Source organism: Grampus griseus (genome assembly GCF_964374135.1).
Source record: "Grampus griseus genome assembly, chromosome: 5".
Classification (NCBI taxonomy): Eukaryota; Metazoa; Chordata; class Mammalia; order Artiodactyla; family Delphinidae; genus Grampus; species Grampus griseus.
This window is the reverse complement of record NC_138998.1, coordinates 129,379,614-129,397,985: the sequence shown is the minus strand read 5'-3', so window position 1 is coordinate 129,397,985 and position 18,372 is coordinate 129,379,614. Positions and strand designations below refer to the sequence as shown.

The following is an 18,372-nucleotide window of genomic DNA, read 5'->3' as shown; positions in this document are numbered from 1 at the left end:
TGGACAAGCTTCTGACTGGTTGGTGGTGAGGTAAGTGGGGGTCAGCATCATCAACCGTCTTGTTCCAACTGGTCTGGGGTCGACGTGCTTGTGGGCAGCATACTATCCTTTACTGTTATTTTCTCCCCCTGGTGGTGGTTTCAGTATCCACAGGACAGCTCAAAGATATTGTGATGCATATCCCTTGATGGTGCACCAGGACCCTGCCCCAAGGCTGCACTACTGTTTCTTTTGACTGCCCGTCCCTTGTCTCCACATCCCTTCCCTTCCCTAATTAGCAACACTTTGAATCTGCTGGTTGGAACTCAGGGAAGGTCATGGAGGCTGAATAAAGCCTATTTCCTGTAATCAAGAAACGAGGGACACAGAAAGGCTTTTGTGCCCAGGAACCCCACAGGGCCCTGCTCTGTATCAGTGTCCTCTGCTTAGCAAGTGGCAGTCATGGCAGAACCCAGCTCTTGAAGGACTGCCAAGAAACTGGAAGGGATCCACCTACTGCCAACCAGCATGCCTGCACACAGCTCCTGTGAAACCACGTCCTACACGTTTCTGCTGATGGTATGTCCAGAGCCTGTCATACAATCATTACCTGCCTTTATCTTCTGAGGTCTTTAGTCCCTACTATCCAGCAACCTGCACTCAAAACGTTGGGCTACATGGACAGTACAAGGCTACATACAAGGTCTCGTGGCTATTCATCCCTGGGCTGTTACTTATGGCTCATCCATGACTGAGGTTCAGCAGTGCTGACCCCTAGTGCAGTGCTTTTGCTTGTTAACAAATGAGCTACCTTATTCAACAACTTTTGCCCCTGAGTTCCATATCTTACACTTGGAGGTGTTTTGAGTAATCCCTCATAGTTGCCAATTCCTAAATAAAGTACCTAAACTGTACTACTTAGCCTGGTTGAGAGAGGTGGGCTCTCTTTTAAAAGACATGTTATATGGCTAGATTGTTCTAAAGAAAAATTTGCTATACCCAACTATTGTTTCACTATTGACTGTTTATTAACTAAACCATGATTTACCATTTTTCCTTTAATTTGTCAATTTTTTTTTTTTTTTTTTTGCAGTACGCAGACCCCTCACTGCTGTGGCCTCTCCTGTTGCAGATGGGAGGCTCCGGACGCGCAGGCCCAGTGGCCATGGCTCATGGGCCCAGCCGCTCCATTGCATGTGGGATCCTCCCAGACCAGGGCACAAACCCGCGTCCCCTGCATCAGCAGGCGGACTCTCAACCACTGTGCTACCAGGGAAGCCCAATTTGTCAGTTTTTTTAATGTCCTTTAAGTTTTTAAGATATGTTTTCAATATGGCATCAAGCTGCTTACTTTATCTTCTGATAACTTTGATTGATTTCCACTAGTTACTGCTGTATAAATTTGTCATCATTATTTCCATATTATTATGATGATTGTATTTCTATTAAAAATTTCTGTCTTAATAAATGATTGCTAAAACAGAGTTAGTTAGGACATTGCAGTGCCACAGTTTCAGCTAGAAAGGAGAAACTGGTCAGAAAGGGCAATAAGAACCATAAAATGTCCAAGATTTTACCCTATTTGCAAGCTAACAAGATAGCCTGTCACAGCTTCATGGATGCTGGCAGAAGACATGCAACACCTGGATCAGAGAAAAAGACTTTATTATTCGTGGCAATAGCAGAGCCAGAGTGATAGCCTTTGCAGCAATTTCCTGAGCCTCAATTCACAAAGGCCAGTAGTAAGACGGCCAGATGATATCTATATACGTAGTGAGTTGTTTTATAGGAGAGGAATCTTGAGCTCAGGAAGCCTGAATCATGGACATGAGAATGGACAATAAGCATGCCTGTCACTTGCCCCAGAGAGAAATACTACATCTATTTTCCAAGGCTGTTTGCTATACAAATGTTCTTGCAAAGATAATTCAGAACAGAGGGAACCAGTGACTGTTCTAAAGACAGGCAGAAATGCAAGAGACCTATGGGGACTTTTTCCCCCCCAATATCCAACACGTCTCTACACTGCACTGCTTCTGTTGCTGAAATATTAGCTTCCCTGTGCACTGAGGCCGAACAGAAATACGGAGACAGGGATTTTAGAGGAAGAGAGAGATGGCTTCATTTTTTCTGCCAGGCAGAAGGGAAGACACAGAAGGCTAGCGCCACAAGAACTGTGTCTCCCCCTCCTTAGGAATCAGGGAAGATTTTATATGTGGGGCTCGCTGTCTGGGATATATGATAAGGATCAAAGTAGTGAACGTCTTGCATTCTTCCTTTCCTTTGCATTATTTCAAAACAGTCATAGCTAGCATCAGGGGGCCTGGAAATTGGTGTCTGGCAGTCTGATAATTGCATCTGTTTGCCTCTGGTTTATCGGCCAGTGAGCTTGTTTCTGAAATGCAAAAACTATAAGGGGTGATTTGTTATGAGGGACATATAGAATGTAAGTGCCGGGACATAATAATGTTAGGGAGTGAGAGGCACAGGATGTAAGTCACACAGGGTTAGGGGTGATAGGTGCCAAATGTAAATTACATAGTGTCAGGGAGTGAGGTTAGCTTTGTAAGTACAAATCTAGTTACTACAAATTAGTGACAGTTAAAGTAAAACAAGGAGTGATTAACACTTTCAGGCCAGATTATGTTTCTTCTCTAGCCTGTTCACTCTTCCCTTTATTTTCCTTGTTCTCAGGGAAGGGAAAACTTCAGTTCTATTTTTGCTGCAACACTTCTCATGAATTTTCCTGTGAGTTTGTCATTCCACTGGCTACTGTGATTAACCTGACCAACAGAGTCTACAAGCAAATCTATTCAATATGTCTTCCTCTGTATTTCAGTGAAGTTACTATTAATAGGTCCCCAAGCAGCATTAAATGGGTAGAGACTCCCTTTCACAAAGATTCCAATTAGCATAATCATCAGTCACGGGATCTTGTAGTTGAAAGGGGTCCCAAACCTACTAGCACTTCTATACAAACAGTTCTTCACAATCAAGGGGAATCTCCTTTGGAATTGACAGAATGGGGAAGTATAGGCCTATAACACTTGAAACAACAAAAGTACATTGAATGGACCCAAAAGGCCCCACCTACGAGGTCACATTATCTTCCCTTTCTTTCAATTTCTTCATTCTTTAATTTTTTGCATGAAGATTAAAACCTTAAGTCAGATCATTCATGCCCAAGTCTAATGTTGAAATGTTAGGTATTGGATGATTATTATGAAAGGTACTGTTTTATTTATCATAAAATTAGGTCTTCCATAGTCTTAGTGATGTTTCATATCATTATCAAGGAACTTACTGATTTAGGACTTTTTTTAAGGTAAAGGACCATTTGCTACATAATCCAATCCACAAATATTTTAGATAGGAATATTTTTAGTATTTTAGATAGGAGTATTTTTTCCCCAGAATAGACCTGAATTTCTCTGGAGAAGAACTCCTGGTGATATAAGGTAGATGAGAATGGAACATATCTCCTTTTCCTACTTCCAACATGAAAAAAAAAAAGAAAATATGGTTACTATTTATGGTAACCAATTCTCAGGTTTTCAGAGTATTTCATCACAGATTAACTTACCTGAATATAAAATAAGACCATCTCTAGAGGTATTAGTCAAGGAAAGAGATGAGAGGTTTTCAAATATTATGAGAAAACTTCTAGAAAAATAAAAAACCTCTTCATCTTGGGGAAAAAGAAAGCAAGAAACTATTCTATCAGAACTGGGGAATAGCCTGTTATAAAGACCAGGATAAAGACCTGAATCAATTAAATGTCAGTCTTTTAATTGAAGAAGAGTGATTCTCTATATTTTATGAAGCGTTATAAAATAATGCTTCAGAGGAAAAAAAGGTTTTAGGGAGCTCAAAGTCTTCATTTGTCCCTGCTGTTCTCTCTGGCAGGATAAAGGTTTGCTAGAGCCAAACTCCCAGAAACCAGCTATTGATTTTAGTGGGACTGCTGAGCTGCTGACAAGTCATAGCATTGCTATTTTGATCTCATGTTCTATTAAAAACAAACAAACAAGAAACAACTAGAAAACCTTTACACTCTAAAATGATAATTTTTTCTTATAAAATCTTTTTCTGGAGTTCCTATGTGCCTAGAGAGTCTGGGGTAAAAAGTAGCCAGGAGAAGTGCTTATGCTATGAAAGGAAATAGCTGAACAAGGGTCTTCTGTGACCAGGAGGTGAACTGAATACCCCTGGCTATAAAGTGCATTATATGGGAAAAATCCAAAACAAGCACTATAAAAGACCTATGCCTCTTTCTTTCTAGGAGGTTTAGGTTTAGAGTAAATCTTTGCTTTCACTGTGAAAAGCTCTCAAAGAACCAAAAACAACGATTAGCTCTAATTTATAAAATTAATGGCCAAAAGGTCGAAGATATACATCAACATCCAATGAACAGATTAGGAAACATTGGAAAGTATGACTTAAGACAGACTCTTTTCATTAATTTCTAAAATAAATGTTTACAAAAAGCAGTGAGCATGTTGAGCATTTTCAGCAATACAAACATAAATAAGGCTATAATGTCTTTAATATAATTATTACTGAGAAGCAAAAATAAGACGTATACTGAATAAAATATAAGGTACAAAATGATTAGTATAATAGGAGATAGGTAATGTAGAAATAAGTTCAAAGGGAAAAGAAATTACTTCTGCTTGGGCAGAAGTGAAGGTGTCCTGCTAGTTGTTATGTTTGACTTGAACTGTAAAGAATAAGTAAGATATGGGTAAGGAGAGACAGGGTAGAAAAGCATCTAAGGAGCAAAGAGGAAACCAGCAATGTTAGTGAGTCATTCATTTTCAGTAAATACTGAGAATGGCAAATAGGGTCATCCAAAAAAAAAAAAAAAAACCTGAAGGACTTATGATTAGCAATGTATGTTTTTTGGACCCATATTATGAATAGCTTTGAATGACAATTTAGGGATCTTTGATTTCTTTCTTTCTTTTTTTTTTTTCTTTTTTGTGGGCAATAGAGAAGTGTTCAAGGTAAGTGCAACCAAGGAAGAGACATTACCTGAGCTAAATTTCACTATTAATCTCATCTTCGGGAATATGATAGAGATAGAAGTATTAATGAGGATAGTTTTATAAGTTTAAGCCAGTGTGACTAAGAGAATATGGTACCATAAGCAGATATAAAGTTCATGGGAGGAGGAATCAACTTGGGGGAAAGCACTATGTACATTGTGTACATATAAATATTTAATTTGAAGTATAAGGTGCCCCAGTGAAATGATCTAGAAGACAATTGCAAATGCAAGTACAGATATCGGGAAAGAGAGCAAGCCTATAATTATTAATTCAGAGGAATTCATGTAGAGCTATTAATTGTATGCTTAACATTAATGAATGCAGATTGATAAGAATGCAGAAGAAGAAGAGGCTTAAGAAGGATCATATTCTGGGGAATAGAAGGAGAGAAGGGAAGTAGATAAAGACGAAACAGGTATTCCATGGAACAGAAATAGAACCTTGAGATTAAAGCATTGCTGAAATAGAAGGAGAACAATGTTTCAAACTAGAAAGTATGGAGAGCAGTGTCAAATGTGCCATGGAGTTCAGAACGAGGGCCAAGATAGCTGTTGGGTAGGGAATTAATCATTGGTGATCTTTAAGATAACAGCTTGAAATGTTGGTGAGGATAGAAATTAGATTTCAAAAAAAAAAAAAGAATGAGTGGAGAAACATAGGCAAAGAAGTCTTTAAGACACGAGGTTGTATTTCTTAAATACAACATCAAAAACACAATCTATAAATTAAAAATTAATAAATTGAACTTCATCAAAATTAAAAATATCTGCTCTTCAAAAAGTCATTATTACAGGAATAAAAAGACAAGCCACAGACTGTTAGGGAATATTTTTAAATCATATATCTAATAAAGGAGTTGTATTTAAAATATTTAAAGAACACTCCAAACTCAACAATAAGAAAGCAAACAACCCAATAGAAAAATGTACAAAACATAGAGCAGTTTCTTTATTAAAGAAGATATAAAATAAGCAATGATGGAAAATGGAAAATAAGCAATGTCTATGCTCAGAATCATCAGTCACAAGCAATCTAAAACCACAATGAAATACTACTATATACAGTTAATAGAATGACTAAAATTTTTAAAACTGTAACTATACCAAATGTTGGAAAAAAACCTGAAACAACTTGAGCTCTTATACACTGCTGGTGGGAATATAAAATGATGCAGTCACTTTGGAAAGCATTCTGTTCCTTAAAAGTTAAACATTGACGTATCATATGATCACATCATTCCACTCAAAGTGTCTGCCCAAGAGAATTGAATGCATGTGTCCATTCAAAAACTTGTATACAAATGTTCATAGCATATTTGTGTTTGTAGTTTCCAAAAACTGCACACAACCCAATTGTCCATCAACTTATGAGTAGATAAACATATTATATTATATCCACATCATGGAACACTGAACAGCAATTCAAGGAACAACTATACCATGGATGAATCTCAAAATAAGTATACTTAGTGAAAGAAAGAAAAAAAGAATATAGGTTCTACAATTTCATTTCATTTAATGAAATGTTAGAAAATAGAAACTAACACAAAGTGGCAGAAGGAAGATTAATGGTTGCCTGGGGATGGGGTAGGGGTGGAGTGAGGCGGAGAAAGCTGGAGGGAAAGGACTACATGGGGCATAAGGAGATTTTTGGGGAGTGATGAATATGATTATTATCTTGATTTGGGTTTAAACAAATGTGAAAACTTATCAAACTGTACTCTTTAAATATGCTCAGCTTATTGTACGTCAATTATACCTCAATAAAGCTGATAAAACATATTGGCACAGAGAAATTCAAAACATTTGAATAGGGATGCTGTGAGGATTAAATCAGTTAATACATGTAAAACATGTAAAACCATGTCTGGTATGTAATAAGGACTCAGTAAATAGTAACTAATAATGTGAAAGGGACACAATTCAAGGATTAAATATAAATTGTGGAAGGGGTACCTCCACCTACACTGTCTTTAATACAGGAATGAAAGGATTCAAATGATTTTCTAACATCATGGAGGGAAAGTTCTTGTGTAAGAATAAAGTAGGAATGAGTGTAGCAAATTTTGTTGAAATCACACATAAGCCATAGTTTCCATACTCAAGAATATTATAGTAAAAATTCAATTGAAAGTAGATTACAGCCTGACAACTTTATCAGTTACCGCAAACTCTACATTACTTAATTCTTTCAATTGATTATAATTTCATGATTTTACACATGGCATCCAACAGGGGGTGCTAAAATTAGAACGCTTCATTATGTTGCAGATTGCAATGTACTGACTTCAGATAATTAACTGGTTGTCTTCTCTAAGCCAAGCTAAGATGAATACTAATCAGAATATTAGGATGGGCAGGAGAAAAAAAAGCTTGACAGAAGGGTGTTCAGTCCACCTGAATCTCTTTCTGTCTTCGTGTTCTTTTATATTCCTTGAAAGTTGACTTTCCCTGGTGAAAATGGATAGATGGTGATAAAAGTATGTAAAAGAGATTCTTGACTAAGTAATGGTCAATCTTTATTTGATAAAGAAAATCTAAGTTATAATTTGTGAATGTTATATTTATTAAGGATCAACTAAGTTTCTCCACATGCATTGAGAATAATGATCACACCTACTTGAACGGGATGTAGTGAGGATTAAATCAGTTAATACATATGAAGCACTTAGAACAATGCCTGGTGTATAATAAGGACTCAGTAAATAATAGCTAATAAGTGTTCCGTAATATATTCAGAAAATAAGTCATGTAAAAAGAATGTTTTTCTTGCAATGCAAAGAAAGGAGTGTGTGTATGTGTGTGTGTGTTTTCACACATACACACACACATTTCTTTCTTTGCATTGCAAGAAACAGTGGGTTTTCCCTCTTTCCAATCTGTGCTGTAATTTAATCATAGCTCGCTCTTCTTGAAATCAGTTACTGGATCACTGTGCCTGTAGGACAAAATCTTAACTACTTCCTTGATGATTGAATTAGATTTAGCATGTGAATCTAAGTTACTTACTACAGCTTGCCTGTAAGAACCCTCCACTGAAAACATGGTCAACATTTTTTTTTCTGTCTTTATACCTTTTGCCACAGCGTGAATTGTCTTCATATTCTCCTAAACACCTGCCATTCCCTCCCATCCCTCAAAATTAATATCAAAAGCCAACTTTAGGTAAAGCCCATGAACAACGTTTGCCCTTCTCCATATACCATTTATAGAACTTATTAAACAGTGACTTGGATTGTGTATCCATCTTATCACATCTACAAGATTGGATGTGTCTGGAAGCAGAAATCAATAGTATCTTTGTATCATTGTCAATGTCTATCATGTTTTGCACATACAAAATGTTCAATAAATATTTGTTGAATGAATGAGTGAATGCAAGGGAGTCATTTATTGGCGTAAGTTTATTGTTGCAATGCTCTGAGGATTCTTTGTGTCCAAGAAAAAGGGAAAATCGGGGTTGTTTTCTCTAGAGCAGGAGAGGTAAGGACCCCTAGTTCATTGAAGAAAAAGCAACAAAGTGGGTAAATCTGGAGGAACACACAGGATACCCAGTTCCTCAGTCCCTTCTTGGGCTCTTGCATCAGAAGAAGAGCCTGAAACATGTAGTTTATAAAAGCTTACTAATGAGGTACCTGCTGTTATGTCTGCATGAGCTCTACTTGTATACTGAGAGAGTCATTATCAAAAAACATCAGTTCAACATTTGTTATATTAGGGGACAACCTACATTCAAGGCACTTCTAATTTTTGAAATCCATGAATATTTTTGCAGTGTTACCTACTCACAACAGAAAAATGAGAGTCTTGTGGAGGTGCTCTAAAGGCATTAAACCCAAGGTGGTACTCTTTGGAATGGGTTAAGAATTCCAAAGCAAGAAAATTAATTATTCTGCTATAGTGTTTTGCAGTTTACACTTACTTTTTCTTACATCTCAACATATCCTAAAATGACACTGAAAATAGACATAAATATTTCTGTTGTTTCATGAAAGGATACTGATAGTGACTGGGGATCAGAGTGATTATGCAAATTGCCCAGGGTCACCCAGTTAGTAAATGATGGTATCAATGTATCTATATACTCTCATATTGGATAATGGGAAATAAAACATTTTAGGGGTCAAGGACAAACAAATGTTTGAACCCCCTTTGTTTAAATGTTTCTTTTCATATCGAAACTTTCCATATCTCAATGTTTCTCATATGAATACTTGAAATTTTAAAATTTACTGTAAAGAATTATGAGGATAAATTGACATTACACATGTGGGTATGCACATTGCAAGGTGTTGCCCAGAATAGACACTAATACATATACATACATACACACAAATATATTGATGTACTTATGCAGATGTCAGACTCTTGCTTATAAATGAGAAGAGCAGGCATAAACAGCATTGACCTATAAAACTGATAAGCCTTCAATTAAATATGGCTATACTTATTACTAACGCCATTCAGCTAAAGCATCCAGGATTTCACAACAGGACTCTTGCAATGTGTACAAACAGTATCACGTGATGAAAGCTGGCAGGGTGGGGAGAGGAGTGAGGGGGGACTCCTTAAACACATCAGGTACAAATCGTCAAAGGGTAATGTTCTCTGACCTAAAATATTGAGATAATTTCAACATGTTGGCACAGAACCTCAGAGGCTAAATCATTTTCTTTTCCTATTTCTCTCCCTGGCAGTAAAATAGTCCTGTATTGGCTCGCAGAGAAATCAATCTATTTCACAGATTCTACTCCAGGACAGAGGGAGAATTAATAAGCATATCCACTGAACATAAAAATAAAAGAAAGTGCTGTGATTTACGTTGAATTTTTAGCTAAGGGGAATTGGAACTTAGATCCAGTAGATAATTTTTTTTTTTTAAATAGCCCTTGAAACCACTAGATATGTTGGTATATGAAAAATACAGTGGGATGGTTGAGGCTAAACACAATCATGCATCGTTCAAACAAAGTTTTACCAGAAAATATATCCCCAAATAACCTTCAAAGTATTCATACTTAGGAAAACTCTACAGTTATTTTGATGCTATTGCCCATGTACAGCAGTTTAAATGTTCCTCTTTGGAAACTGCCATCAGAATCAATGTAAAAAGCAAAACCAAATCCATTTCTATGCATTAATCATTGTTCTAATTTTTTTTTTTAACCAAGAACATTAGTTTTCAGTTGGAACATGAGTAACCATGAAATGATAAGCCTATAATAACTATGAAAAATGTCATGTTGTATCATTTTTTTAAAGGGGTTTTACTTATTTGCTTCTGTTTGCAGTAAGAGCCATAATTTAAACTGAGCCCAATTTATTTATTTGTATTAAGAATACACATAAATCAAACTTTCAACTTGACTTAATTTATTTATTGAAATGAATAAAATGAGCAGGACTTTTTAAAAAAGATATTTCATTGGGGAGTCACTTTCCACCAGGATTCTAAAATAGAGCAAAGCAAAATTTCGGCACATTGAAATTTTCTATAGTATACTATTTTTATTTTTATTTATTTATTTATTTTTTGCGGTACTCTGGCCTCTCACTGCTGTGGCCTCTCTCGTTGCGGAGCGCAGGCTCAGCGGCCATGGCTCACGGGCCCAGCCGCTCCGCGGCATGTGGGATCTTCCCAGACCGGGACACGAACCCATGTCCCCTGCATCGGCAGGCGGACTCTCAACCACTGCGCCACCAGGGAAGACCAATATAGTATACTATTTTTAGACTCTCTCTGCCCCAAGTCGTACAGGTTATAGGATTTTTCATTCTTTTACGACATAATTGCTTTCAAGTTTTTTACCTTTGGCAATTTCCAAAAAGCATAGAATTCCCCCTCAAAGAGAGATAATTTGCCATTGTTTTAAAGAAGTTCGTTACCACTATTCAAGTCAATTTCAAGAGACGAATTCTAAGAATGTTTATGTAGTGGCGGTTATAGTTAGAATAAGTAAATGACCTTTAAAATACCTGTTTAGGTTGGATAATTTAAGAAGCAGAGGTACTATTAAAATTCCGTCACACTGCTTTATAGATATACTTAATCGATGGAAGGCATTGCAAGGAGCACCCAGTGTTATGGGTGGTGGTGACACCACTTCTTGGGCTATAATAGAGTTCTGATGCCATCTCAGGCAACAAGGAGGAAGACAGTCTGTACAGAATCACCACCTTCTGTGGGTATTTCAGGGAGCAAGCCGAATGAGAAACTTGAAACCTCACTTCTTTCAAATCAACTGCTGCCTGCTCTTGAAATCTCACTGTGCCTGGGCACAACGACTGCTCTGGAAACTACAGCTTGAGATTCCTTAGAAGTGCCTGTCATGTTCCTCCTCCCTCCTCCATTGCCCTCTGCTCTACGAATGTGAGCGGTGGGGATGTTCTCTGCTTGCCCAGCAGCTGTCAAGACCATACCTGGCTCCTGAACAACGGCCAAGAGACCTGCAGTGAACCTACCAGCTGCCAGCCGGCCAGCTGTGAGACCAGCAACTGTGAAACTTCCAGCTGCCCTTCCTCTGGTTGCTATGTGCCCAGACCCTGCCAAGGCACCAGTTTTCTTCCTGCTTCTTCTTGCATCTCTGGATCCTGCTTCCCAGTATGCTATAGACCTCTGAGCTATGTGTCTAGCAGCTGCCAACCCCTGAGACTCCTCACTTATGGATGCCGCCCCTTGGGTTATTTGCCTGGTGGTCCTCATACCCACAGCATTACCCACTGTAATGCTTTTCTCCCTTGATCCACTGAAATTGTCTTTTCATACATTTACCCTTTCTATTATCGCCGTCATCACTCAAGTTGGGTCGTGTTCCCCTTTGGTGAATACATACATTTCTTACTGCCATCTTGACTCTTATCTCTAGTGTCTTCTCTTTAGCTTGAATACTGTGTTTAGAGTTAATACTCCTAAAATTAATTTCATCATATGACTCTTACTCAAAAATGTCAATAACTCTTTTGCCCACAGAGAATTATCCAAACACTTGATTTTCCCTCCTCTACTTCCCAATAGAAACTCTCTATATTTGCTTCATGTCTCCAATTACTCCACATTTGCCCTCATTTCATATCATCTTCTTGTTCACCCTACCCTTCCTCTCCTTTGGGATAATTATTTTGGCATTGTGTCCAACAGTCTCAGACCTCTGCATCCTCTCTTCAGTGGATGCCAGCCTCTGACACATGTGTTTAGTACTTGCCATCCATCTTGCTCTGTCTGGGGAGGCCTGTAACTTCCTTATTCCAGCTAATAATAACGCTGAAGATCCAAGACAAAAATTTAAACTCCATGGACTTTTGCTTCTTCTTTCCTAGTACGTAGTGACTGCTTTTTCTTGATTTTCCTGTGCCTGATCTAATGAAAGCTGTTCCTTTCACATTTTTATCTTTTTTTTCATCTCTCCTTGCCATAAAATTATTTGGTTTAGAATGCTATTCAATGTCGCTTAGGTGTGGGAAGAATTTATTTGGTTTGGGTTGTAATAAGAGTTTAAGTCAGAACTAAGAATCTGGTTCTTCAGTTTGTCTTTCATTATTTTATTTTAACACACACATGGCAACCTCAACTCCCTGCAGAAGTAACTAGGACATGGTACACTCAACCATATGTTTTTATCTCACAGTAGGGGAATAGCTTGATGGTTTATTCCTCAAGCTGATTTATAGATCTCTGATATCTCTGATCCTACATACTTAAGAGACCCAAAAAGTCCTTGGTGGAAGTTATATTGAAAAGGTAAGATTAGGAATGATTTCCTTATCTTTCTCTTCCAGTGAACATACTTTGACCAGAATGTCCTTTCTGAATCATATTTCACTCTTGCTTGTCTTTGATGGCTTCTTATGATCTATTCCTATAAAATGAAAATACAGACCCCTTATCATGACATCTGGTTTTTTTTTTCTTCATTGTCTTTCTCCCTCCCACTTCTTTGGCTTCATCTTCTCAGTATTGCAAATTCTAAGCTCCTATGATTCTACTTACGTGTAGTTCCCTAAACATGCTGCTTCTTATAAGCATCCACACTTTTGCATGTCATCATCAAGACCAGGATGAACTTCTGATCTATCTACCCTGAAGACTCCTAGTCACTTTTAAAAACACAGCCCAACTTTATGAAACAGTTAATTTACTCAGTAAAAGTTTTATTACTTACTTACTACATCCCAAGCCATCCTGTGCCAGGCACAAGAGATACACAGGTGCATAAGACAAACTTGAACTCTCTCAGTATTTACCAGAAGTCACATACTATGGGACATATCTGTATTAAAGGTACAATTTTTTCCTCATTCAACATAAAATGTGTAGGGGTATGTATTTCAAAAAATAAAGTAAGGAACTTCCCTTGTGGTCGAGTGGTTAAGACTTCGTGCTTCCAATGCAGGGGGTGCAGGTTCAATCCCTGGTCAGGGAACTAAGATCCTGCATGCCGTGGGGCATAGCCAAAAATAAATAAATAAACAAACAAAACCAAAAAAAGTGCTGCTTTATCAGCAAACAGAATTTTAATAAATAAAATAAAACTAAAGTGTAAAGGCATGAATGTTCACCTTTTTGAGGAACTGTAATGTTTAGAAACTTTGTCAGTGTGCAAGAAAGACAATGTTCTCTAGATGTTAACTAGTGGTTGTTCCCTTTAGAGAAGGCATGTACCTCTGGTTTTCAGAACCCATCTCTCCTTATGGATCTTCTGACATGGAAGCTAAATGTTGGTTTCTCTTATCACTATGTTCATGCTACTGTTTCAAAACCCAATTTAGTTCATTATTTTGCCTTACTTGCCTGGCTCTCCTAGATATTTTGAGTTTGTGACATCTGTACCCTTTATTTTTCGAAGCTTTTCCCAGACCCTCTCCTTGCCCCTTACGCTAATGAGTAAATCACACCTTGACTTAGCTTTCCTTTTATCTCAGACATATTTCTATTGCTGATCTTGTTGGACTGATTATTTTTTAAAATAATTTTAAATGAGATTTTAGTTGAAATGTGATATACATATGAATTTGTACACAAATCGTTACTTCACAGATGTAGCCTTTATTCTGACCTCTAACCCATATATTAGTTTTGCCTGTTTTTGAACTTTAAAATGAAATTATATAGTATCTACCAATTTGTCTTGGGATTCTTTATTAAATATTGTGTTTGTGTGATTCTTGCACGCTATTAAACATACCAGTAGTCTGTTTATTTTCCTTTATGTATAATATTCAAGGTACCAAAACACCAAAAGGTATTTATTCATTCTGCCGTTGCTGGTCAGAAAGGCTGTTTCAAGCTTGGATCTGTTAGAAATAATGTATAAAATACTCTTTTATTCTTGTACATATCTTTTGATATACAAATGGAGATATTTCTATTGGGTAATATATTTAGGAGTAAAGTTGACAAATTGTATGAAACGTGCCTGCTCAGCTTTATTTTATCCCATGACAAAGTTATGCCTTGTAGCTATACCAATATTGATTTCTACTCTCAAAAGCATAAGAATTCCAGTTGCTTTACATCCTCATCCATATTTATAATTGTTAGTTCTTTTAAGCTTAGCCATTCTAGTGAGTATGTAGTTATAACCAATATTGGTTTTATTTTGAATTTCTCTGTTGATTCATCAGGTTGAGAACATTTTTAAAATGCATCTGGCCATTTGAATATTATTTGTGTGTATGTGTGTGTATGTGTGTGTGTGTGTAGTAGATATTCAGGTCCTTAGCTCATGGTTTTAGTTGGTTGTCTGTTTTTAGGATGCTAAGAGTCTTTTATGTAGTCCATATATTAGGTCTTTGTTGCAGATATATATATTTAATATCTTCTCCCATATCACTGCCTGCCTTTTCACTTAATCATGCCTTTAGACTGGTACAAATTCCTTACTTTAAGTTAATCCAATTTATCAATCTTTTATTTATGGTTAGTACTTTTTTGTCCTCATTAAGAAAATTAATGAAGATACTACATGATAACTTTAGAAAATGTTTTTTGTTTTCCTTTCAACATTTAAATATACCATCAATGTGAAATTCATGTGTGTTTGTGTGTGTGTGTTTGTGTGTGTGTGTGTGTGTGTGTGTGTGTGTGTGTGTGTGTCCTAGGGGCCAAAATTGCAGTTGATCCAGCACCATCTCCTAAAAATGTGCTCTATTTTCTACTGCAGTTCAATGCCCTTGGTACATAAATCAAGTATCTATATATGGATGTGTCAATATCTAGACTCTTCATTCTGTTCTATTCACTATTTGTCTATTCTTACATCAATGTCATGCTTAATTTTTCATTTCATTTGTATTTCTGAACTCTTCTCCAGAATTTGAGCTCCTTGAAGGTTCCTTTTGGTCAATATATGACTAGACTTTCTGTAAAGGTTTGTGGATCTGAGTTTAAATAAATTATATTTTGGGTCAGATGGTAGTGAAATCTAGGGAAAGTGGTATTTAGATTTAGGATAGTACTGATGAGAAATTCTACATGTTGTATTTTTTTTTCCATTTGGAGGTTTATTCTGTGTGGGTGGAGACAAATATTCACTTCTCATCTCCCCATAGTTCAAAATTCTAAGAGCTGGATAATTAAGGGAAATTTTACATCCAATATTCCATGACTAGATAGGACTTGCTGATAGTTATACATTAGCCCACATGTGATAATTTTGTGTTGCCAGCTGTGGGTCATGTTTCTTATTTAATTAATTTAATTACTTTAATATCTGGCAAGGTAGTGATAATTGTTCCTAATTTAGCCAAGATCATACAGATTGTAAATTACTGATCTGAGATTTATTTCCAAGTTTTCTTAAAGCATATGTTTCTCTAGTAAACTACATTGTGATTACAGAACAAAATTTTGTTTACCTTAGCCAACTAATTCCAGATCAATATATTGATATTAACTGATATTTATTGACTTATAGCTTCATAGATATATTTCCTCTGGCTAAAATAAGTGGAGGATAGGTATTTAAGCTCTGTTTTCCTCAAAAAATTAAAAATCCTTTATTAATATTTAAGCACCAATGTGTTGATTGTGATTAACCCTCTGGGTATAATTGTCTTTAAACTGGATATCAGAGGACTGCCTTCCTTCTGTCAGGCCATGAACTCAAGTAATATATTGTCCTTCTTTAATGAACTCCAATCAAGAGAGCACTTTAGGTCTCCATCATAACCAATCATGAAGCATTGTCCCTGGAGTTCAAAATCAGACAGAATCATCTTTTCCTTATCTTGCCTAAGATAGACTGAAGAAAATTAAATATTTACACTTGAATGATAATTAGGTTAGGCTTTAAAGGAGCACACATAAGGAAAAAAATGTAGGGTTAGTCTAGCAGATTGTTCAGATATTTTGAGCTGAGATTTTGGAATCTGAGTTTTTACTCAAAGCTTAATTCTGAATAATCACTTCTCAATATATAGAGTAGTTTCTTTCTTCTCCACTGGAACATTTTCTAAAAATTAGAGAAGGTGAAGCCATTGGGGGTGACTTTGTTTTTTTTTTTACATCTTTATCGGAGTATAATTGCTTTACAATGATGTGTTGGTTTCTGCTTTATAACAAAGTGACTCAGTTATACATATACATATATTCCCATATCTCTTCCCTCTTGTGTCTCCCTCCCTGCCACCCTCCCTATCCCACCCCTCCAGGTGGTCACAAAGTACCGAGCTGATCTCCCTCTGCTATGCGGCTGCTTCCCACTATCTACCTTACGTTTGGTAGTGTATATATGTCCATGCCTCTCTCTCGCTTTGTCACAGCTTACCCTTCCCCCCCCATATCCTCAAGTCCATTCTCTACTGGGTCTGTGTCTTTATTCCTGTCTTATCCCAAGGTTCTTCATGACATATTTTTTTCTTAAATTCCATATATATGTGTTAGCATATGGTATTTGTCTTTCTCTTTCTGACTTACTTCACTCTGTATGACAGACTCTATTTCCATCCACCTCATTACAAATAGCTCAATTTTGTTTATTTTTATGGCTGAGTAATATTCCATTGTATATATGTGCCACATCTTCTTTATCCATTCATCCAATGATGGACACTTAGGCTTCTTCCATCTCCTGGCTACTGTAAATAGAGCTGCAATGAGCATTTTCGTACATGACTCTTTTTGAATTATGGTTTTCTCAGGGTATATGCCCAGGAGTGGGATTGCTGGGTCATATGGTAGTTCTATTTGTAGTTTTTTAAGGAACCTCCATACTGTTCTCCATAGTGGCTGTACCAATTCACATTCCCACCAGCAGTGCAAGAGTGTTCCCTTTTCTCCACACCCTCTCCAGCATTTATTGTTTCTAGATTTTTTGATGATGACCATTCTGATTGGTGTGAGATGATATCTCATTGTAGTTTTGATTTGCATTTCTCTAATGATTAATGATGTTGAGCATTCTTTCATGTGTTTGTTGGCAGTCTGTATATCTTCTTTGGATAAATGTCTATTTAAGTCTTCTGCCCATTTTTGGATTGGGTTGTTTGTTTTTTTGTTATTGAGCTGTATGGGGGTGACTCTTAAGGAATGTATGGACTTCCAGATTCAGCTCCAACATGTAAAGAGCTTAGAAGTCATCACTTCTGTCTAAAACAAGAAAAAGTTGAAAAACTTGAAAATCAGTGAGTTTTCCTGAAACCATCAGAGAGCTGAAAGAAGTTGTATACGTCAGAAGCTCAGCTCCTCATAAAGAAAGGATGAACAGTGGAGAAATAATCTCTTTAATTTTCCTTATTCTTAATTGATCCAAAAGAAATGTACACAGTAGCATGACTACTTAATCATTGTTCCCTCCATCATTTAAATTATTAAACCAGTCTCTTGCTTTTTTTTTAATATATAGTCCCTGAAATGATTGAAAAAAATCTATTTAAATAAAATAACTGTTTCAGATTTACAACTCAGTATTTCAGTGTATCATTTTGATTAATAAATTTGCATCATTTGAAGTTATTTCAGTGTGCATAATCGTTCAGTAAGTAATAAGGAATTTCTATTACATGCCAACTTCTGTAAAGGGTGATGGAGATGCAGTGATAAACAACAAGACAGATACTACCCCTTCCTTTATGGAGGTTACACATTATCTGGGGGAGTAACAGAAAATAAGAGTAAACACTGATAAAGATATGATACTATTAGAGTGTATAAGGTAGGATAAAGGGAGTGAAATGGTATTATAAATGGGGGGGTCAGCTACTTTCAGCAAGGTCAGAAGCATTTTGTCTTGTAAAGAATGACACATGCATTGTAACTAGAAGGCTTAAGAGAGCATCCCATGATAAACTGAAGCAGGTGCGTTCTAGGCAAGGAGAACAAGATCAAAAGCACAAACTTGGAGAGT

The 18,372-nt window shown here is 36.6% G+C and overlaps 1 protein-coding gene across 1 annotated transcript; it reads left to right on the top strand.

Annotated features, from left to right (window-relative positions):
* Positions 1-5,526: 5,526 nt before the first annotated feature.
* Positions 5,527-12,264, top strand: LOC309823201 (keratin-associated protein 27-1-like; the record flags this gene model as incomplete). Its single annotated transcript, XM_082655343.1, has 3 exons — positions 5,527-5,585; positions 11,333-11,739; positions 12,002-12,264. 3 exons carry the CDS (start codon positions 5,527-5,529, stop codon positions 12,262-12,264), a joined length of 729 nt encoding a protein of 242 aa, XP_082511469.1.
* Positions 12,265-18,372: the final 6,108 nt, after the last annotated feature.